The sequence below is a fragment of the Megascapheus bottae genome, chromosome 10 (genome assembly GCF_031878675.1).
Source record: "Megascapheus bottae isolate mThoBot1 chromosome 10, mThoBot2.hap1, whole genome shotgun sequence".
In the NCBI taxonomy this organism is placed as follows: domain Eukaryota; kingdom Metazoa; phylum Chordata; class Mammalia; order Rodentia; family Geomyidae; genus Megascapheus; species Megascapheus bottae.
Window position 1 is genome coordinate 27334647 of NC_143518.1, and position 24263 is coordinate 27358909.

The 24263-nt window shown below is 42.1% G+C and overlaps 1 protein-coding gene across 7 annotated transcripts in view; it reads right to left on the bottom strand.

Moving 5' to 3' along the window:
- The window catches only part of Dnm3 (dynamin 3), a 485204-nt gene extending 461813 nt beyond the window's left edge, over nt 1–23391 (bottom strand). For 5 of the 7 annotated variants that reach the window (XR_016536837.1, XM_090340431.1, XM_090340434.1 and 2 more), the window contains exon 1: nt 23059–23391. Coding sequence is in view for 6 of the 7 variants with exons in the window: in XM_090340431.1 (XP_090196557.1) it covers nt 23059–23219 (161 nt within the window). In the remaining variant the exon portion in view is untranslated. The remainder of the gene's footprint in view (nt 1–23058) is intronic. The other 2 variants (XM_090340430.1, XM_090340435.1) reach the window with 1 other exon arrangement.
- Between the last annotated feature and the right edge of the window lie 872 nt (nt 23392–24263).

Here is a 24263-nt window from a genome sequence, read left to right on the forward strand (position 1 = left end):
AGAGAGCAAAGACGCTGATCAAATAGAACCCATAAACATATACAAGTGGGGAAAATAAGAAATGAAGAAACCATGAAAGCTTAATGTTTACCAATGGAGACAACATCAAAATCAACAATGCAGAGGAAACAGGAAATTATCTATTTGGGAAGATGATGTCAGATTATGTGAGTAGAACTATGGGCCCTCAAGCTGAAATCTCACCATGCATCTGAAAAAGGTAGGAATGGGTTCCACACTCAGGATCCCAAAGTTATCCAGAGAGCTGACCCCTAATCACCGGTGACCCAGAGAGAGGAAGCAAGTATAATTTTAGTTATGAAATATAATACACTGCTTTTGGTTTCATCCAAAGAACTTTGTAGGATATATTTCTCTCCTGTTACAAAACTACAATATCCTTTTCCCTGAGTACCAGAGTTTTTTCTTATTGTCAGTCCCATTATTATGACAATTTTTATGTCTGGACATGTTTTGGGGTTTTTTTTACACTAACCTTATATACTTCTTTTTCTTTATCCTTCCTCTTTCACTTATATTTTTACTGCTGTTGTTTCATTTTATGACCTAATATCTCTACAAATTGACAACGGAATGGTTAAACGGATATAGTTCATTGGAAGACATCTCGGACTCAGATTCTTTTTGGAAAAGCAGGACATAAATATTCATTTTAAAATGGGGGCTGAGAATTTAGAGCAAGTGCCTGGCAAATATAAGGCCTACGGTTCAATCCTCAACCTATAAAAATAAAGGTAAATGGTTTTTATGTATAAGGAAGACAGTTAAATTCTTAAGAGTTGTAAGAATGTTTCTCTCCAATTAAAACTATCCTGCTAGGGCTTTCAATAAACATGCATTTTCAAAGGCAAATAAAGGCATTATTCTTCTTCTCACAGTTAGGCTGACTATCTTTCTGTAAGGCTAAGTTAGGACACTGATGCAAAATTGAGAGACAACAAGCAACCAAAACTGAAAATTAAAGTCATCTTTGATCTAGTCCTGCAAATCAGTAAGAAACATTTTATTTACAAATATTCAATCCATGTTCAATTTTTAAGGGGAGAAACAAGGCACCCAATGACAGCTCACTAATGCTCCCATTCCAAACACAAGTATCTGTTCGATGTATATAAACTGTGCTCTCTTTATGCTCATCAGGTTCCAGTCTAATAGGAAAGCTCCTTTACTAAGCCCAGTGCTTCCACTTAACACAGTCTTACTTCCACAAGTCTTGTCTGTTCTGTAGACAACTGAGAGTTTGTCTTCCTGCCTGGCAAGCCTTATCAACTCTGTTAGGTCCTTTCATCCAACTACCAGGACTTGTCCCCATCATTGGCACAGCTCCTCAGAGCTCAGGCAGCTGGAGACCTTTATGGACAATGTGCAGGGGAGATCCAAATATACTTACTTTTCCCCTTTATCCAAATGTGGCTCTCCATTCACCACCGCTGGGGTCTAAACTGAGAGACCCCCGTGTGATTGTGAAAATAGGAAATGTGTTTTCCATCACTTGTCTTAAAACCACATGCCAACAAAACACAGCATCCTACTTTGAGCAGGTACTCATCCAAGCCCTGCAACAAAGGCAAATTCCTCTTTTTGCTCCATGCAAATCCAGTGTAAACAGCGTTTTTACACTATCATTTCCTGTGGGGAAATAATTAAGATAATGTACATTATCTTCACTCTGCAGTAATGGAAGTAAATGCACAGAGTTCAAGAGCCCTTGCCATTTTGTACATGACCCAAGTCTCTTTGGGTGAGTCTCTTGCAGTCAGAGAAAAAAAAAAAAAACAGCACATCACTTTGCTTGTGCTCTGCAGTTTTGCAATGTACATATAGTGTGTACCTTCTACCTGAGTACTTGGTGAAAGCTCTCTAGAAGCGCTAGAATGTATCTCTTCAAAGGGAAGTACAGATAGTCAGGCAAAGGGGACTCTAAAGGGTCTTCCAGGTGGAGGGGATGCTGAGCTGTGCCAGGGAAGACAGAAGGATTTGGTTGTCCTCCAGGGGCTTGGCTAAATGACATGCTGCAACTAATAGGAGGAAAAGCAGGAGCAGAGAATGGACAGACGGGCGATCTTGAAGGAAACAATATGTCATGTTAAAAAGCTGAGCAATGGAGATTTTACATTAGTATTTTGGAAAGTCTATAGTTGTTGACATATGAAACAAACAAATTCACATATAGTTTTTCCCCAAGATATGTATATTGCTATTTCCACAGCTATTCTTTGAATACTTCCCCCCCCCGCCTTTTTTTTTTAAATTTGTTTCGTTGGTCGTGGGGCTTGAACTCGGTGCCTGGGCACTATTGGTGAGCTCTTTAGCTCAAGACTAGTGCTCTACCACTTTCAGCCACAGCTCTACTTCCAGTTTTTGGTGGTTAATTGGAGATAAAAGAGTCTTGCAGACTTTCCTGCTCAGGCTCGTTTTAAACCATGATCCTCAGACCTCACCCTCATGAGTAGCTGGGATTACAGTCCTGAGCCACAGCACCCAGGCCCTTTTCTTCTATTTGTGCTCTGCCTTCCCCTCCTTCTTATCTACCACCAGTTGATGCTGGTTAAGTGGGAACTTCCCTCTTCTCACTCACCAAAGCCACACACCCCTCTGGTTCTCATGTGAGGCATCATTCGTCCTCTTATAATATGCCTTCAACCCACAGAACTCTGAATTCCATCCAAACACACTTTGAATGAGTCCTGTTCTCCCTCCGTTTCATAATTTTTAGCTCCTATAGGTCTTTGATCCATTTTGAATAAACTTTTATATATGGTAAGTAGAGATTCCCAAACTCATTCTCTGTATGTGAATACCCTTGTGGAAAAAAGCTAGCCTTTCAACTGTCCTGACGCTTTTTCAAATATACTAACCCTGAAGGGAACAAGTTATTGTGGACTCTCAAGCCTTACATCACTACCGTGCCAATTTGTAACCAGGTTAAGAATTGGGAAGTGTAACTTTTCCAACTGGTTTTGATTTTTTTTGTTTTAAACATTGTTTAGATCCTTGTGAGGCACTGGAAACTCTGAATGTTAAGACCAGATTGTCAATTTCTGCCAAAAGAACATCTGGAAATTTGAGTGCTGTATTCCATCTGCAGATGGATTCTCAGGGTATTGCCTGATAAGCAGTATTTGTCTTCTAATTCAAGAATGCAAGGTGTTGCACCAGGAGTTTGGCCTAGTGGTAAAGTGCTTGCCTAGCATGCACAAAGACCTGGGTTCGATTCCTTACCACCACATACACAGAAAAAAACAGAAATGGTGTTGTAGCTCAAGTGGTAGAGCTCTAGTCTTCAGAAAGCCTAAGGACAGGGCCCAGGCCCTGAGTTCAAGCCCCGGGACTAGCCAAAAAAAAAAAAAAAAAGAATGCAAGGTTCTTCCCATTTAAGTTGCTCTTTAATTCCTTTCAATGATATTTTGCAGTTGTATACATTTTAAGTTCATAAATACTAATGACAACTACTAATTAACCTCAGTTAAACTCTCCTCCATGTCCACATCTCTCATGTCTTACAGCTCCTTCTAACATTCCAAATCCATACTCAGTGTCCTAACTTTTTCCTCATTCTTTCCTTTACAGAAAAGGCAACACTGCCATTCCAGATACATGGTAGGAAGCTGAGCACTATATTTTATTCTCCCTTCCCTAGTTAATCCACTACAAATGGTGATGGACCTACTTACAAAATGTGTAAAATCTATGTGTTCCTGTTTCCATTGTCACTTCCTAAATGAAGATTCCAGTATCATTTATCTAAACAACCCTAACCCAACTCTCTGCTACTGCACTGAGTGCCCCAAGCCATCACCCTCACAGCTTCTAGTATTACTCAGGTGTAACAGCAATATAAAAAGAGCCACCTTGGTCATTTTTATCAATTTGCAGTACTGGAGATTAGAACAGGGCCTCACACATTCTAGGGAAATACTCTACCACTTGAGCCCCCTTCCAGACAAATAATTTTTGTCAGTAGTGGGCCTTGAACTCTGGATCTGGGCACTGTCCCTGTTCTCTTCAGATCAAGGCTACCACCCTACCCCTTCAGCCACAGCACTATTTCCAATTTTCTGGTGGTTAATTGGAGATAAGAATCTCACAGACTATATAGTGCCTGGGCTGGCTTTGAACCACAATCCTCAGATCTCAGCCTCCTGAATAACTTGGATTACAGGCATGAGCCACCTCGTCTGGCTTAGACACTTAAATAATTTTAAATGTTTTAGTAGCCACTTGAAAATAAATGCCAAAGTAAACAAGCAGAACTAAATTTTACAGTACATGTTATTTAACCTAACCTTTCTGAACTATTATTTCAATTCATGTGAAAATAATAAGACAATTTATGTGGTTTTTTTTCAGAGAAAAATCTTTGAAATTTGGTGCACTCTAAATGTCCAGCATGTCTCACTTGGGATACTGTCTTCATCAAGAAAGCTGATCCATATTTAACCATCATCGAATTTGTATTTGATAAAAAGTAGCTTCATGTACCAAATCATACTTCAGTTTTCCAGTAACTAAACTCACTATGTTTATTTTAAAGAAGATTTAAAATTGTATAAAATTGCAAATTCAGGTTTTCTTTTAATACTGGCTACAATAGCAGCCTGAAGTAGAGTTACTTTTTTAAATAACATTGACCTAGAGTGATCTATCCAAAATGTAAATCAGATTATGTCACCATCCTGATTAAAATCCTCCCTTTAACTGCTCACTGTAGCACTCTGGATAAATTCCTCACCTATTTTTGGCAACCACAAAGCCTACCTAACAACCCCCTCCCTTCTGCCTTTCCTTGCATACAGCCTCTTTGCCTTTGGGCTCTAGTGCCAGTGACTTACCTTCAGTTCTGTTGACACACAGCTCTGGGACACCTCAAGCCTCACCTTCTGAAAGGAGTACTTTTCCCACCGCTTCCCATAGTTGCTTCCTGGATCATCACCTCATCCCATCGGTTTTCCTGACTATATTCTCATTATTTATGTCAGAGCATCTAGGCTCATTCATAATTGTGCTTTGCTTTATTTGATAATCATACACCTCCAAGAAACAGTAAGTTCCCTAAAGACACAGTATATGCTTTAATTATTAATGTCTTTCTGGTGCCTAAGAGGGTGCCTGTCTTTGAGTGTTCAATGACAAAGCCAACATCTCTCCAGTACACTTGTTAACTCAGTATTTATTCAAAAGTTGCTGTGCATTGGGGTGAAGATAAGCAAATATGCCAAGGTGCTAGTTACATCAGAGAAATGCTCACAGAACTATGGGTACCCAGGAGAGGGGCAAATATTTTAGGAGAGGTGAGCTTGTGAGAGTCAGTCAGTTGAGATTTCCTAGAGAAAAATATACAAGACCCAGTATACACCTACCATAAACAACAGACAAGCTGGAGAGTCTGGGCCACGCAGGGCCTGTGTGACACACCAAGCAGCTTTGATTTTACACTGTTGGCATTTGGAGCTGAAACATTTTCAAGATGATAGTGACATCATTTAATTTGAATTTCATATTGGGTTACTCAGTTTTCCACTGCTGTGGCAATAGAAATCCACTTAAGATTTATTTTAGCTCATGGTTCTAGAGGTTTTGGTCTGCAGTCACTTGGTCCTATTGTTTGTGAACCTGTAACAAGGCAATACATCATGGTAGAAACACATGACCGAAGAAATCCGTTTCACTTGGTGGTGGGCAGGAAGCAAGGAGAGAGGAAGAAGCATGGGTCATAACCTAACTTCCTTCTGTTAGGCCCCACCTCCTAAAGTTTCTACTTCCCTCTTCCAATGGTACAGACCAGTCTTTCACAACTTGAAGATAGTAGTTTGTAGCAATCAGGAAATCAGTACAGATAATTACTTGCAAAGTTATTAAGCTGCTTGGAGTTCACCAGTGACCTTAGCAGGGTTGTTGTATTAAGTGGTTGGGAGAGAAAGCACAGTGCATTCCTTACCCACGGCTGCAGAAATAGAATTGTGGAAGTGGCAACTAGGTCACTCCCATAACTGGGTGCTAATCAGGATCATGAAGAGAGCTTTGAAAAAACACAGCATCCACTGAGATAGCCTGCATGAATAGAATCTGATCATATTTTTTGGAAAAGATCCTCTGATAAATCCTACACAGGGATGAGAATGTGGCTTGGTGATAGAGTGCTTGCCTAGCAAGCATGAAGCCCTAGGCTTGAACTTTGACCTCAGGGCACAGAACTCACTATGACTTTTTCACTCATGCTCTACCACCTGAAGATTGCCTACTTTCCAGCTTTATGCCGGTTAACTGTAGATAAAGTTTATTGAACTTGTCTTCCCAGGCTGGCTTTGAACACCAATCCTGAGATCTCAGCCTCCTCAATGGCTAGGATTATAGGCACGAACCACCAGAGCCACCAGATCACCAGAAAGTACAGGTTCTTGAGAAGACATATATCAAAGTTGTGCTCTCAACTTGATGAGAACAGCCAGACTGGCAGGGGCGGGTAAATGAGAAAGGAAGAAACGAAGCATGGGAGCTATGAGCACTGTCCAGGTGTGAGAGGACAGCCTGCATTACAAGAATTGAAATGAGAACAAAAGAGTTTTGAAATTTTAAAAAATGACAGTATGTATTTGGGAAGAATACTTTAAAAATAGAAAAAAATGTTGGCATCATGTTTACCTTCTGTCATGTACAGTACATATTAATATATGTATATATAAAATTTTTAGTTTGAACAATGTTCATTGCAGCACTATTTACCATAGCAAAGATATGGAACCAACCCAGATGTCCCTCAGTTGATGAGTGGATCAACAAGATGTGGTATTTATATACAATGGAATTCTATGCTGCCATCAAAAAGAATGACATTGCCCCATTTGTAAGGAAATGGAAAGACTTAGAAAAAATCATATTAATGAGGTAAGCCAGATCCAAAGGAACATAGGCTCAATGGTTTCCCTCATTTGTAATAATTAGTACACATCTAGGACTCTCCTAGCAGAGATTTACAATAGCACAAAACCTAGATACATAAGGCCATATATGATGAGGCTAAATGAAAGGATCTCCATGATATGGAAACAAAAGCTTTATCTTGTGTGATTGCTATTCTTTTTTTCCATCGTTTCCTTTACTTAGAATTCATTTTGATTAGTATCATTTTATGTGGTCATATGTACATAGCTATTCAACTATTACAATCCTCTGCTAGTACTGTCCTAAACATATACTAATTATTACAAATGAAGTACCATGGAGGTTATGATTCTTTAGGTTTGGCTTCACTTCAAGATTTTTTTTCAAGTCTTTCCATTTCCTTACAAATGGGGTGATGACATTTTTTTCTGCTAGAAACATAGAACTCAACATCTCTGGTCATAAAAGAAATGCAAATCAAAGCTACAATTTGAAACCTCACTCCAGTTAGAATGGCCATTCTCAGGAAAATAGTAACAGATGCTGACAGAGATGGGGACAAAAGGGAATGCTACTACACAGTTGGTAACTAGGTTCAACCACTCTGGAAAGCACTATTGAGGTTCCTCAAAAGACTACATAAGGCTCCCCTATGATTCAGTAAGCCCACTCCTAGGCATTTATCCAAATGTCCACAAACCAGGCCACACTAATGCTACCAGCACAGTTGTGTTCACTGCAACATTATTTACTATAGCTAAGATATGGAACTAACCCAGATGTCCCTCAGTAGATGAATTAATCCATAAAATGTGATCTACCTTATTGTTTCATTTGTCTCATGAACTAGAGTTACTCCTGCTTTTTTATTATTATCATTTAGATAGGGTCCCCTTTTTCATCTCTTGACTGTTAACCTATATCTACCCATTCTTAAACAGTATTTGGTTGACCTTGCATTTTTACACAGTGATTGCTGTTCTTAATGTACTATATTATTTCTCTTCTCATTTGTTGCCCTTTGGTTAATCTCATATTGTGACAGTATCTGACTTGTTTTACCTGGCATATTGTATACACGTTTATTTGTTTATTTGAAATAGGAAAGGGAAGGGGGGAAACAAGATGTTTGGGGGTGGCGAGAGGGAAATGGGGACAAAAACATGAGAAGGAGTATCAATGTGTGAGAAGTAATGCACCTTCTATCTGGTGAATATAACTGTAACCCCCTCTATACATTACAATAAAAAAATTTTAATTTAAAAATGTTGGCAGGGGGTGGGGGTGAGGGTGGGGGTTGGGAATGAGAGTTCAACCTGCTTCAAGTTCTGGAATAAAAGCCTGCAGGTCATTGAAAAAAAATGTTTTTAGTTTGGCACAGTAAATGAGATTGTTAGGAAACTATTTTCAAATTAATTTTTTTTCAAAGAATATAATTCGGCTCTAAAATATCTTTTGGTGACCAAAACCAAGTGACATACTCATGCCCTACATCCTTGTGAATTACCCATTCCATAAGAAATGCCCAATTTTTTATGTCAACACTTAGTATGTGTAACTAGTCTTTGAAAGCCTCCTATAAGTAGACCCAGGGAGGTCTTTGCAGTTCTATCTTCCATTTTCATCTGTATCTAGAGACATGCTATTAACAACATGCATTTTTCTAGGTCTTGATGGGTCACATCTGAAATGCTAGCTACTCAGAGGCTCAGATATGAGGATTATCACTCAAAGCCAGCCTAGGACAAGTAAGTTTGTGAGAATATTATCTCTAATTAACCATCAAAAATCCAGAAGTGGATCTGGGACTAGCCTTGTGCAAACAAGTTCAAGGACAGTGCTCAGGCCATGAGTTCAAGCTTCAAGATTGATGCACATACACCCCTTACTTTTTTTCTTTTTTTGGTCAGTTATGTGACTTCAACTCTGTGCCTGGGCGTTGTCTCTGAGCTCTTCAGTTCAAGGCTACCGCTCTACCACTTATGCCACAATGCCACTGCCAGTTTTCTGGTGGTTAATAGGAGACAAGAATCTGATGGACTTTAGTGCCCAGGCTGGCTTTGAACTGCAATCCTCAGATCTCAGCCTCCTGAGTAGCTAGGATTACAGGCATGAGCCACCATGCCCACCTGACCCCACATATTTTTTTAAACTATGTTTCTCTCTGATACTCATCAAATGAAACCCTAAGTCTCAAGCTAAAAATAATCAAAGTCCTATCCCTCAACTCTTACAACTCTACCACATCTAGAAGCTAGCCAGTCACTAATCTCTGGTCTCTGTCCTCAGGCTGAATACTTATTGCCTCTTTGACAACATATTTTTAGCTCAAGTTCCCTTTCTATCATACTTCAACTTTTCTGACTTTTACAATGTCTCCTAGTTTAGAATTCTAGAGATATGTAGAATCAATCTAAGCCTGCTCCAATAATAGATACCTGTAGCCAAATGACATCCTGACATAACTCACTGTTTTCTAACATACTTCTCATTAAAAATCGTTATCCAGGGCTACCCTAATAATGACAGTACCCTGCATATTCTTTTTTACTGAGTCACCAAGTCCTTTGAAGAAGTAGCTGAATCCATGGAGCCTTGCATCGTTCCAGGCATATACTGGACACTAAAAATAAAATTCTTTGCAAAGGACTCAGTGAACAAACAAGCTCATCTGCTAATGGAATTTTCAAACATGATGTTTCCCAGTTGATTTTATCATCTACCAACAAACAAGCTTATGAAGCTCACTTGCCCACAGAAATCAAATGAATTTCATCTAATGAAAACATAAACCCGGAAGCACTATTTGGCAGGCATGCACACTAATGAAACATATTAAGAAATCTTACCAGGGGGAAAAAAACAATTTTTACTGCATACACATTTGAGATGTTTGAATTTTCATTACATATACATATTACTTTTCCATTAAAAGATAGTTAATTCAACAAAATACAAATAAAATTATCTGTTTCAACTAATCCTAAGAGTGCAATGAGAATTTCCCTGGCTGTAACAAAAAGATATGTCTAACCATCCAAATGGAGAACCATGAATTGGTCCAGAGGCATCCATCATTTTAATAACTTATCACAAGAAATATACCACATATTGTAGGATAGTATGTATATTAAATGTACAAGACTGTGTGCATTTCACAAAACAAGATTTGTTATGGCTACGCAAGATGTGATCTGACACTTTTTTTTTTTTGCCAGTCCTGGGGTTTGAACTCAGGGCCTAGGCACTGTCCTTGAGGTTTCACAAGGTATAGGGATCTACCACTTGAGACACAGCACCATTTCTGACTTTTTCTGTGTATGTGGTACTAAGGAATCAAACCCAGCGCTTCATGCATACTAAGCAAGCACTCTACCACTAGGCCACACTCCTGGCCCCCAACACTTCTTTTAAAGATTGTCACACCACATAAGTTGGTGTGACAACCCACTGATAGGCCTTAATAGGCCATAGCTGTAATAGGTCATAGACCACAGTTTGAAAACTAACAATTCTCTCCTTCAGCCATTCAAAACCATCTCCCTGATGAAGAAGATATGCTTCAGTCTAGCTGTATCTTACACGGAATCACAGAACACAAAGAATGCTGCTGTACGCCAAACATTTTCAGGTGACAAAGAAGATTACAGCTCCTACTTCCTACAGTTTCTGCAGTTATGCAGACAGGACAGGCCAACCTCCTGGAGTCAGAGGGAGCCAAGAAAGACCAGCCAGTGATGGCACACTGGGTTAATTGCACCTCTGCTGCAATCACCCACCTCAGCTTATCTGAGGCATTCCTTCAAACAGGGAGGACCTCCCACAGATGTCAACCAAATCCATCACAAAACGACTCCCTTGCTCCTAACTCTTAGCAGCAGGTAGACTTGTTTTTTCCTCCTTATTACCCTATAATAGACATTCAAATGAGCAAGGGCTTCTTCCTTTCTCCCCTTCTTGCTCCTCAAGAAGAGACTTGAGATCCTTCTGCTACTTCTCTTTCTTTGGAAAAACACCATTCCTGAGAAAAATGCAATGTTCAAAGCACCTACTTCAAATCAAGTATACTCCTCTCAATACTTCTTGGTAGAGTTCTTGGATTTTTTTTCCTAACGATTAAGTAAAAGAGACCGGTTAAGTAGGTTAAATTGAAACCATAAGAATTGTATTATCCACATAGCTGTATCAATATCCTAGAGGGGCAAGCAAAACGCTCACCACACAGTGGCTGTTGCTCAGGAAGGGGAATTCAGTCTGTCATGGAACAGTGAAATGGGTGAAAATACACTATTGGATTTGCTCTCTTTGTACTACATGACTAGGTTTCAATCTTATTAACCAGGAAACTTAGATACACCCCACATATGAAGTTCCAGTAGATAAAACACACCAAATTGTTCTTCTTACAAAGCTTCTAAGACATACCACATAGGTAATGCAACTCCAGGAAGAGCCAATTGACTTGTCCAGAGCTCAATTTGATGGGTAGGAAAGTGTAGGATTACGCATTAAGCTGGCTATGAATAAGCTTCCCATGGCAAATGGCATGAATGAGCATTATTTCAACATCCATTATAAAAGTTTTGGTCCTTCTTTCAAGGGCTGAATAAAACCTTGACTCCAGTCCTTTGGCTCCCTCTTCTATCACCCTGTGCTTGCTCCTCACACTGACTAAGCCCTCCGGCTCCTGGTCTTGGCTTCCACCACTGCTCTTTGGCCTTCTTCCCACCTCTCCTGCATTTACTTTATCTAACATCTCTAAAAGAAAATAGGAATGTAAAAAGTGCTTGTTCAACATCACAAAATCATCAGGGCCGGGAGTTTGGCCTAGTGGTTAAATGCTTGCCTAGCATGCATGAAGACCCGGGTTCGATTCCTCGGTACCACATACATAGAAAAAAGCCGGAAGTGGAGTCTTAAGAAACTCCAAGGACAGTGCTCAGGCCCTGAGCTCAAGCCCAGGACTGGAGAAAAAAAAAATCACTAAATCAAATCCCTTCCTTAAAATGTCAGCCAGTTTCATTCTACTTCTATTATTGCTATGATATTCTATTGTGCGATATTCTATTACCTCTCATACCATGTGATTCTTGAGATGCCACTTAACTTCTTTCCATTTTTATACATCTCACTTATAAACTAAAATTAACAAGCTATGTTTTTACTATCCTCTCAGGGAAACTGTTAGGGATTAATGAATTAAGAAATGAAACCTTTATTTGAAATTTGATAGGGAAGGGGGGAAAACCAAGACGGGTGGGGGGTGTGTGTGGGGGGGAAATGGGCACCAAGACATGTGAAAGGGTATCAATGTACGTGAATTAATGCACCTTCTATCTGGCAAATATCATGTAACCCTTTTACTAATTACAATAAAAAATGCAAAAAAAAAAAAAAAAAGAAATGAAACCTTGCTCTGGAAGTCTTGGATGTCAAGAGTCATACAAACTAGGTTGTGCTAGGCTGAAAGAAAAATTACATTGTGCTAATGCTAATTGTGGGCCCTGCTTTCTTTAAAGAAGCACAAACATACTCTAAGTTTGCCAGATCAGAAGTTGATCTTTGTCATTTTGGGTCCCCCCCTCACTCCCACACTGAAGCTTGAGCTCAGACCTCAAGCTTGCTCAGCTGACTTGCTCAGCTGGCACTCTAAACACTTGATCTATACCTTCATTCTCTACAAGCTGATACCTTCAGGCAACTGACATTTTTTTAAACTTCATTCAACTTGACATCATCTTATGGAGAATTCTCCATTCCCAGTGCGGGTGCATTCTGAAGATGAGGATGCCCAAGTCCAGTGGAGCCAGTTCTCTTCTGACAATCCATGCTACCAGCCAGAGCCAGAAGTGGACTCACACCCCTCAGCAGAGCATGTGCTCTAGCACCATAATGTGCAGACCCCCCTCTCCAAATATTTGCTTGGGGGGGTGGTGAAGGAAACAAATACCACAAATTTAGTCACCCATTCTTTTATTTATTTAAATGCATTCACCTCCTTAATTCCAAGACACAGAAACAATAGGCAATGAGGTCAGTCAGAAGCTGTACCTATATCCAACATGGTTAGATATGCTATTCATGATTAGATCATGACCCTGAAACAGTGGGAAATGCAAGTGACAAACACATTATGAGGCCCACTGGGTAGTGCAACTAGAGAAATTAATTAAGCAGAGAACTGGAAAGAAACAAGCTCTAAAGCAATCCTGGTCTTCCTATGATTCTGGTATTAAGTATACCATCTCCTCACTCTACCTGAATTATTATTTAGCACCTTAATACTGGTGATATTAACTCTTGAGATACTATTTATGACAAAAATAGACTTCAGTTTACTGGAGGAATGTAATTCTATACAAGAGACAGATTAGAACCAGGAAAAATGAAGGGTGTGGAGTTGGTACACAAGATACCTTTTTGTCTAAAAATATACCCATGGTCGCTCTCAATCGTGCAACATGCTTTGCTGCTAACATGTCATCTATGCTCCCGGTTCTTAAAACCAAAGTGTACATCCACCTCCTATGGAATACTTGTTCAAGCTCAGAATTGTGGGACCCCTTCCCAGAGCTTCCTGCTCAGAACATTGGAGATGACATCTAAGCTTCTGCCTTCCTATCAAACTCCAAGGGGATGCTGCCATTCCTGCCTGCTGTCCTGCTGTGAGAACAATGACTATACAGGAATGTATCTGTGGGGCAACACTTAGGAGGACTCAGTAAAAGGCATTGTATTAATAAACTGGCATGTAGAATTGAAAAGAATATATATGTACCCATTGTTTAAACAGTGGTATTTGCATTCATGAGATCTTATTTACATGTAATTTTCAGAAACTTATCTTGCTTAAAGCAAAATGTAGCACTGACCATCACAACACAATTACCTAGGTAATGCTCAGCTAGTAAATATTAATTATGTGTAAAAACAGCCAGTATCTCCATTGCATTCTTCCCAAGGGCCATCTGCTCCCTAATAAACTCACACTTTTTGAGACTGCAACTCTGTAGGTAGCCAAGATTGTCATACAACTCATACTATTTGTTTGTGCCAAACTCGTCTTTCTCCTGCCTCAGCCTTCAAAATACTAGGATTACAGGTCTGTGCCACATTGCCACCTGGAATTCACACTGTAGTTAGAAATTTACTTGGGCTAAGTCAGAGACAAAGGTTCTATTCTCTGTGTCTCTCCTCTGTTCTATAGAGGAAGCAGCAGCGCAGCACAATGTTCTGGTTGGCTTCTATAGCCAACAATGCAGGGGAGGATCAAGGAGCAGGAGCTGGCCCAACAATGCACAGGAATGGGAAGAGGATGTGGGAGGGGGAGGGGAGAGGGAGGGGGAGGGGGAGAGGGAGGCACCTGCAAACAGTAAGGGGAGTACAAGTAGATGATGGGCCAACTTGAGGCTCTCCATCCTGAGCACCAAGTTCCAGATCTACTTCTGACTTACTCTGACCTTGAACAAATCTCCTGGGCTCTTTCTCTCCACCCTTGTGTAGCTCCAAGATGTTAACAATAGTTATGCCACAGTCAAGTTTCTTACAGGAACCAAGAGAAATACCAGTTTATGCTTTTGATAAAGTGAAAAACTAAGCCATCTATCGTCTGTACACATACACACTGAAACACACACACACACCTCATTAATGGGGTTTTCACAAGTTTTGTAATTTGCCAAAAACTGGCTCTTAATTGATGCAATACACACCTTTTAGGATGTGGTTTTTCTCTGTGTGTGAGGAAAGGGGCAGGGAGGGGAAGATATAGGTACTAGTCGTAGGTTTTAAACTCAGGATTTTGAGCTCTCCCTTGGCTTTTTCCGCTCAAGGCTGGAGTTCTGCCACTTGAACAACACACCTCCACATCTGATTTTTTTGGTTATTAATTGAAGATAATCTCTCAGATTCCCTGGGCTGGGGTCAAACCACAATCTTTTTATCTCAGCCTCCTAAATAGCTAGGATCACAGGCATAAGGCACTGTGACCAGCTCCCATTTTTTTTTGTCTTTAATTTATTCCACTAATATGCCTTATTCCAAACGCAAGCATGGTACCACTGAGCTACATCCCCAACCCCACATTTATACTTTTAATCTCCCCAGTGTCTTGGCTTGCTGGTTACTCTTCTCTCGGGCACTATCCAATACACAGTATCTCTTTGTGATAAAGTGACAGGCTAAATTCAATGCCTTGTTGTTAAGTCAGACACCGAGAGAGATCCCAGCCTCCCTGCTCTGACACTGATACTTCAGTACATGCAGCCTTGAGCGAAAATGATACTGGCTACCAAACAGTAAGGACTCACTCACTGTCTGCTTTCCACTTCTATCCCAGCTCAATTTCAGAACTGCAGTTTGAAATTAATAGGCTCCAAATTTTATCCCATTTAATTTGCAATATATTCAATAGTCCTTGTTCTACCTATTTTTTGGAAGTGTATCATATCAGTTCTCTTTTCAAGCCCACATAAGAGTCTAGGTGTTTCTACGTCTTGTATATTTTTACCCAGTATGCTAATAACTCAGGAAATGTATGCTCATATTACCCAAGAGTTCCAGTAGGAGCCATTGAAATTCAAGACTAAATCTAAGCTTGGTCACTTACTAGCCATGTAATCCTGAACAAATAATTTGCCTCTCTGAGTTCCCTCCTCTGGTGGCATGCAGATGTTAAGAAGTTGTCAGAAATGGAAGATCTGGATATACCTGCTACCAGTAAAAGTTAAACAAAGGTGTGTGTGTATGTGTGTAAGGGATCATGGTTCAAAGCCATCCTAAGCAAAAAGATGCCATGTCAGGGCTGGGAGTTTGGCCTAGTAGTAGAGTGCTTGCCTAGCATGCACAAAGACCCAGGTTCAGTTCCGTGATACCACATAAATAGAAAAAAGCAGAAATGGTGCTGTGGCTCAAGTGGTAGAGCTCTAGCCTTGAGAGAATCCAAGACAGTGCTTAGGCCCTGAGCCCAAGCCCAGGACTGGCCAAAAAAAAAAAAAAAAGACTCCCTGTCAACAAACAAGGAAGAAACAAAGCAGCTAGAAACAAATTTCAGCTAGTCTGATGCCAATCTTGTGAGGGGAAAAGCAAATTAACTCTGAAAAATAACTAAAGAAGAAAAAAGTTCGATAGAGCACTTGCCTAGCTAGTCAGTGGCCCTATGTTCAAGTCCCAGTACTGCAAATAAATCTACAGGTAAAATTGTGAGGGGAGAGGGAGAAAGAGCATTGCACCATTCTGTACAGTTCATTGGTTTTCAGCTCTTCATTTGGCTCTGGTAGGAGGGGACAATTCATCTCTTTCTTTCTAGTGGTCCTCTTAAAACTAAGTAAGCGCTACAGTATATAAAAACCTCATCATTTAACTCTACTTATCAGCCACCCCCCCCAAAAAAAAAAACATTACCTAACTAAGAAGGAATCCTGCTATGGTTTGGGTTTTAAGGCTTGCAAGCTTCATCCGCAGTGTGACAATGTTAAGAGCTAGTGCACCTGTGACAGGTGAGGTGGGGAAGGTGATTAAGGTCACGGGAGCTCTGCCCTTGGCACTAATGCAGTTCTCGTGGGACACTGGTAAGTTGCTACAGCAGAGCAAGATTGGCCCCTCTTCCCTCCTTTCTCCAACTTCCTGTCTCATGGCCACCTTCCTCCCTCCTGTACATGTTCCCAGCATGACACCATCAGCCAGGAGGTCCTCTACAGAAACATATGCGGTTTGACCTCTCAGTCTGTCAAACTATGAATCTAATAAACCTCCTTTCTTTATAAAATAACCAGCTTCTGGTATCATATTAGAATGGAAAACAGACTAAGACCTGTATTCAATGTATGTTCCCTTGACAGAACACCCAACAACATACTCTCAAACATGAACACTCAACCTTCCATTCCTGGGGGGCTCTGGGTAACTATCTGCCTAACTTCATTCCTTTTTCTGGAGGCGTGGTTAGTAATGTGGTTTCAACTCAGGACTTCAAGCTTGCTAGGATGGTGATCTACTGCTTGAGCCATGCATCCATTCCTTTTAGTTTTGATTATTTCAAAGGCAGGATCTCACTTTGTGCCCAGGCCATTTCCACCACCGCTAGGTTGACAGGCATGTGCCACTGTGCACGGTGTTTGCTGTTGAGGTGGGATCTTAGCAACTTTTTTTTTTTCCCCAGACTGGTCTCAAACTGCAATCCTCTCAAGTAGCTAGGATTACAGGCATGAGTCACTGGCACTCAGCTCCAATTTTATTCTTAGAAAGTCAAGTGCAGCCAGGCACAGTGGCTCATGCCTGTGACCCTAGCTACTCAGGAGGCTGAGATTTGAGGATCAAGGTTCAAAGCTAGCGTGGGCACCAAAGGACCTGAGACTCTTATCTTCAATTAACCTCTAGAAAACCCTTGGCTCAAGGGTAGGGTGGTAGCCTTGAGCTGAAGAGCTCCAGGACAGTGTCCAAGCTGAGTTCAAGCCGCATGACCCACAAAAAAGAAAGAAAGAAAGAAAGAAAGAAAGAAAGAAAGAAAGAAAGAAAGAAAGAAAGAAAGAAACAAACAAACAAACAAACAAGAATAAGAAAGTCAAGTGAATAGCCTCATACTGAAGAGCTCCAGAATAGCTCCCAGGCCCAGAGTTCAAGTCCCATGACCAAAACAAAAATAAAGTCAAGGGCACTTATTGAAATCTGTTGGTCTAAATAAATTCCAAAACAGATGTATTATCCAGCCATGTTCACCTACTTGTATTGCCTCTCAGATATTAATGAAAAGTTATTTTGATGATTAAATCTTACCTAGTACAAATTTGTGAACACCTAAACATACATTATATAAAGTTGATTCAAAAAAATGTCTTGTGATTTTCAAGTATAACAAATTGTTGGATGAAGAATAGTTCATTTTGATCGTTTACTGTACTGACCCTCAGGAATCTCAAAAGCATGATTTTTCAATAGTTCCCACATGTAAATTTCCAGCACCATTAATCTAAGAACTATAATCTTGGAAGCACTTCTTGAGGAAAAAAACTCAAGATTATTTCATATTTTTAAAAAAAAACCCTTTAATACAACCTTTTCTTGAATTAGTCGATTTTATTCATATGAATATTTCTGTGCCTGCTCTCATTTGCAATTAGAGGAGGTCTCCCTACTCAATTTTTAAATGTGTTCTTGAAACCAGGCAATCAGGCAAAGTATTTAAGAACAGATTAGTGTCTAAACCATAGAAGTGATTTTTAGAGTTTTTAACTATCTCATCATGTCCCACCACAACATCATCAATAATCAACATCTTTATAGCCATCACAAGTAAATGAAGCAACATTTGAACAATTCCACATTGCAATAAATTCTCATCAGGATAGCTGATGTTTAGAAATCTTCCATTTGGTTTCCATTAACCACATAACCTTTTCTCTTTGTACAGAACTGGAACTCTATTTACCACTCAGGCTAGAATAAAATTATGTGCAGTCTTCTGGCTATATAATTAGCATTCAAGAACTAATGTTTCTAACAAGTATATCATTAAAAATCATTTGTGCATTATCTACTCATACAGTTTGCATTTAACACTTTCTATAAGCAAGTTATATGCACTCCTACCACATTTAAATAAAAAACACAATTACAGTCTCTTCAGGTACATAATATATAGCAAAGAAAAATGCTGATCTTTTACCTAATCCTATACCTTAGGAGTTGCTTCAAAACCTTTGCAAAATGAGGCAAGGTAAAGGCACACAAGTAAATATGAACAGAATGATTAATAGCAGCCTCTTGTTTGCGTATGCAATGTTTCCACAGACCACAGAAGCTGAAATCATTTACCAGAGAAATAACCTTCAAAGTGATGACACAAAACAGTAGACAGGTTTCAGAATATGGAGCTTGACTACCCCAGGGTTGAACCTCTGTCCACTGTTTTAAATTATGTGGGATTCTCAAACTTACTACATTCTTATTTACTAATAAGAGCTCTCTTTGAAGTCTCATGAAGAGAAATTATCCATGTGTTAAGACTCCATCTGAACTAATGGCTGGGCACAGCAGGACAAACCTGTAATCTCAGTTACAGTGGAAACACGTGACTATGTGCACTGGTGCATGCCTATTACCCCAACAATACAATGAAACTTAGTAGGAGGATCATGGATCAGGCATAAAGCAAGACTCTATTTAGAAAGTGAAAATAATGCAAAAGTGGGACTAGAGATGAGGTTCTAGTGTTAAAGCACCAGCCTTGCAAGCACAAAATCCTGAGTTCAATCCTCATTGTCACAAAAAAAGGAAAATAAAAGTAGCTAAAAATATTCAATAGTTGCATATACGAACCAATGGTCAGACTCAATCCAGCTAGTTAATATTCTAACCATGGGTCTCAGTATCTATTCTATGAGCCCTGAAGCTATTTCTCTGTGCCATACTTCAAGCTGAACAACTGAAAAAAATAATCAGGCTATACACCCTATGTAGCATTCATATATAAATTCATCATCATGTTAGCAAGACAGTCATTCATAACCCAAACTTGTCACTCAAAAGTTGGTTTAGCTGGGTGTTAGTGGCTCACGCCTGTAATCTTAGTTACACAGGAAGCTGAGATCTGAGGACTGTGGTTCAAAGTCAGCCTAGACCAGGAAAGTCTTATCTCAAATTAATCACTAAAAAGCTGGAAATGGAGCTGTAGCTCAGTTGGAAGCGCTCTATCTTTTCTTTGAACATAAAAGCTCAAGGACAGCGCCCAGTTCAAGCCCGAAGACTACTGTGCGCGTACACACACCCGCACATACACAATTTGGTTTAAACAGCTATAGTTAAATGAGTAGACACATTAAGTTCATTCAGTGATGTCAAAAAATGCAAAAAAAAACTCTTGAGGGGAAAAGATATGCTTAATCCACTAAATGTGGATTGTTCAGCATTTATATTTATATATATATATATATGTATAATAAAATTACTTTGAAGAGAGCCATGACCTCTGATTTTCTGACTGAATCCATGAACCACACACTTGGCCAGGTATTAAAATAAAAATAACTACACATGTAAGATTTGTGTCTTTACAGAAAGGCTCTGATTGATTACATAATTCCCAGACAAAACATTAAAAACATTAAAGGATTACAAGTGGTATAAGAATACTGCTTCCTCCACAAGGTTGAATTTGTTATCAAAACAGTGAACTTCACAATCCCCACGGTTGGGTTATAATTAAGACATTAAACTCCTCCATAATTCAAGAACCAAAGTCTTTTTCTTCCATTACCTGTTTTCTTCTAAATATATAAACTTTGCTAGGAAGATGCCACCTCTATCGATAATAAAGACTTTAGTATTTGTTGGTTTTATCCCCTCCATATTTTTTTGCTTTATTTTTTTTATTGTAATTAGTAAAAGTGTTACCTGATATTTGCCAGATAGAAGGTGCATTAATTCACATACATTGATACCCTTTCACATGTCTTGGTACCCGTTTCCCTCCCCCCCCACACCCCCCTCCCTATTTATCCTCCATTATCCAAGTAGTGATTAATATTAACAATTGGGGGAAGGAAATTGGGACAAAAACATGACAAGGGGTATCAATATGTGAGAAGTGATGTATAGAGGGGTGACAGTTACATTCACCAGGTAGTAAGTACATTAATTACCCTGACAATAAAAAAATGAAATAATTTTTTTGCCAGTCCTGGGCTTGAACTCAGGCCTGAACACTCTCTTTGGGCTTTCTCAAGGCTAGAATTCTACCAGTTGAGCCTCAGCAACACTTCTGGCTTTTTTTTTTCTTTTCTAGTATGTGGTACCGAGGAACCGAACCCAGGTCTTCATGCATGCTAAGCAGGCACTCTACCACTAGGCTGAACTCCTGGCCTCTGTAATAGAATTTTTTGAAAAAGAAATTTTAAAGTACATTTCCAGTGCATTCTGGTAAATACTTTGGTTTTGATATTCATATTTTTCCTTCCTTTAAGGAAAGTATTCAAGCTTACTCTTCAATAAGAGTAACATGCTAATAAGAGGACATGCAAATTTTATTATCAGGACTACTAGAATCTGCAAACCTGGCAAAAAGAGTTCATAGGCATGCATAAAATACATTTAGGTTCCAGAATCTCTGGCCACCATGCCATTTAAATATAGACTAATCCAAGTAAATACAAAATGCATAAAAATATGGTAGTTGCACCTGGAATGCAATTATAAATCTTTGTTTCACATCCAGATGTAACTAAATAACTCCGCATAGGCCAGAAGACCACAATGACAGTACAAGTATTTTATCATCTGCTCTGTCATCTAATGGCGTGAATTACAAAAATGGTGCAGAGTGATTAATTGGCAAGGACAGTCTAATTGTCATTTTACTTTTTATTAATTTTACTTTTTGTTATTAGTTTTTTTTATGTTTGGAGTTCACATTGGGAGAGAACAAAAAAAAGGAAGAGTTATAGTGGGAGAGATAGACGAACATCATCTGAAGGAATATGTACTGTATGAATCCCACCAGCCCCAAGGGATATGTGAGAATGATCTAGCTCGAGGTTTCACAAGCCACTAAGCATGACAGACAGACCGACAGACAGACAGACAGACAGACAGAGAAGAACAACTGCCAGAGACTCGGGAGTCAGAGTGAACATCTCCGGCCGATGCCCCTTCCCCTTGGGCTCTGGGTCCCGTCTACTTGCTGTGCACCTGTTTTCCTACCGGGAGACCCAGCTCCGCTTGCCCAACGCTTCGGCCGTGGGCTTGGCTGGGCAAATGCCCGCACTCCTCAGGCAAGAAGCCCCTCACGGAGGATGCCGGGCAACCCCCCATTTCAGTTAGTCGGTCTCGTCTGGTGGGTTTGTGTTCTTTTGTCATCGGAGTCGTGGAGAAAGCCCTTGCCACACACCCCATTCCCGATGTTGGGTCTGAAAACTCACAGGGCAGATTTCATATATATATACATATATACATATACATACATACACATATACCACATACACATATACACACATACACACATACATGTGTATATACATACACACACACATATATATATATATATTATATATATTAAGCTTAGGGTCTAGGAACCGAGGCTGGGACATGAGGGAGGGAAGGAGGGAGGGATGGCGGCGGGGGAGGGAGCGGAGGGCAGAGACTTCTAGAAAGAGCCGGGTCAGTTGGGAGGAGGAGGCTGGCATGACATGGCATCTGGACCACACCAGCCCCAGCGGACACATCCATCTTTTCTCCTCGCTCCCCCCCCACGCCCCCTTGCCAGGGAGAAGGTGATAAAGCTTCGCCACCACCACAATGATCTCTTTCTCCCCGCACCCCGCCTCCCTCCGCGGGAGGCCCAGAGGCACTGCGCCCCCCTCCACGGTACGACCATAGAGGGCGGAGGGCGGAGGGGGGAGGAGCCGTGGACATAGGGGGGGTCGGGAGGGGGGATGATGGGGAGGGGTGGATGATGGGGAGGGGGAACAGGGGTGAGGGGGGACAGTAGGGAGGGGAAACGATGGGGAGGGGATGGGGAGGGGAGGACGATGGGGAGGGGGGACGGTGGGGAGGGGGCGATGATGGGGGGCTGATGGGGAGGGGAGGTTGATGGGGCGGGAGGGAGGATGATGGGGAGGGGAGGATGATGGGGAGGGGGGACGATGGGGAGGGGGTGGCGTCCACGGCTCAGCCTCACCGAAAGCCTCCTTCGGGAGGTGACGGGAGAGGAAGGAGGATGTGGGACTGAGGCGGGGTGCGGGGTGGACCGCGACGGGGACTGGAAAGCACCCCGTGGACACACGGCTTCCAGGCTGCCTGGTGCCGGCCAGGGGAAGTCAGTGGATCCCGGGGCGGACCCCGACACCACCCCCCCACCCCCCCTCCACACTCCCCGCAGCCGGAGGGCGGGGAGGAAATGGCTTTGTACGGCAGGATGAAAGGCAGACGACTGGGGGGCGGTGGGGGGTGTCACCAGACTGGGGAGCCGGGAACCCGAGCTGAGAAGACCCGCCGGCCCCGGGCACGCCGCCGCTCGTCACTCCCCCCTGCCCTTCCCTACTCTGCGCCCCTCCCACTCCCCCCACAGCTCCCCATCCCACACCAACGGCCTGGGGCAGGTCCCCCCCCCCCCGGCCGGGCGGCCGCGGGGTTGCGCCCCCACCTGCGCCCCGGCGCGCTCACCTGCCCACGAAGTTCTCGAGCACCGAGCTCTTGCCGGCGCTCTGGCCGCCCACCACGGCGATCTGCGGCAGCTCCAGCAGGCAGCTCTGCCCCAGCGCCGAGAAGGCGTCCTGCAGACGGTTCACCAGAGGGATCAGCTCCTCCATCTCCCGGTTCCCCATCTCTCCGTGCCGACGGCGGCCCCTCACCGATCCCCGCCCCGGTTCACGCCTCTGTGACCTGGCCGGGAGCTGCGGCCGCGCTGCCCGCCTGCACTGAGGTTGCTGCGCGCCTAGCTCGGTCCCCGGTCCTCCGCAGACGACGGAGAGGTCCAGCCGCCTGGCCGCTGGGCTCCTGACAGCTAACGGCCCGCAGCGCGCCTGCGCTCCGAGATAGCCACGCCCGCCTCCGGTGGCCACGCCCATCGCCCCGCCCTCCGCGGTGGGCACGCCCTCCGCCCCGCCCCGCCCCTCAGCGGCTCCGCCCCAGTGTTCCAGCTCCTGTGCCCGAGCACTGCGCGCACGCACTGCCTCCCAGCTGCAGCCAGATGCCACCGCCTCTGTGCCTTCAGCCGCCTAGGCTGAGGGGCAAACCATCCCTACACTTGGTCAAGGAATGGGTCCCAGTGGACAGTGTTGGTTCCTTTCCGAATAGCGACCGTGACCACGCCCAGTGGAAAGCAACTGCCCCAGCCAACACCTCTCCACCAGACCACCATCACCACCAATGCACACTTCTCAAGGTGTATTCACCATTTTCCACTCCAGAACCCAAGGGACCAAGGTGGGTTCCTGTCCCGAGGAGAAGGGGCGCAGCAGAAACCCTGAGCAACCCTTACCTCACTCCTAGTGTTTCCTGACTTGCCCATCCCAGCCTTGTATAAGAAAATCCATGATCCCCACGGGTTTTCCCAGCCCCCACATACCACCATCTTGTTTCATCTATCACTTCATTCTGACCTTTGAAACGATGTCATTGTCCACCCTATCTCCTGAAGAGGGTAAGATGGAGTGTTCAGTCTAGCCATAACCATGTATTCTACACCAGTTAGATCCAGCGATAGAGAAACAAGATTAATGTCCGTGAGCTTCCTTAGACCCTCTTTCCTCTGCTTCCCAAATGTTACTATTTATTACCACTTGATGCTATAGATAGCAAGATAGCAAATGTTCCTGTCTCATGCTTCAGTCTACCCAGACTTTCCTATGCTTTAATTCAGCATAAAG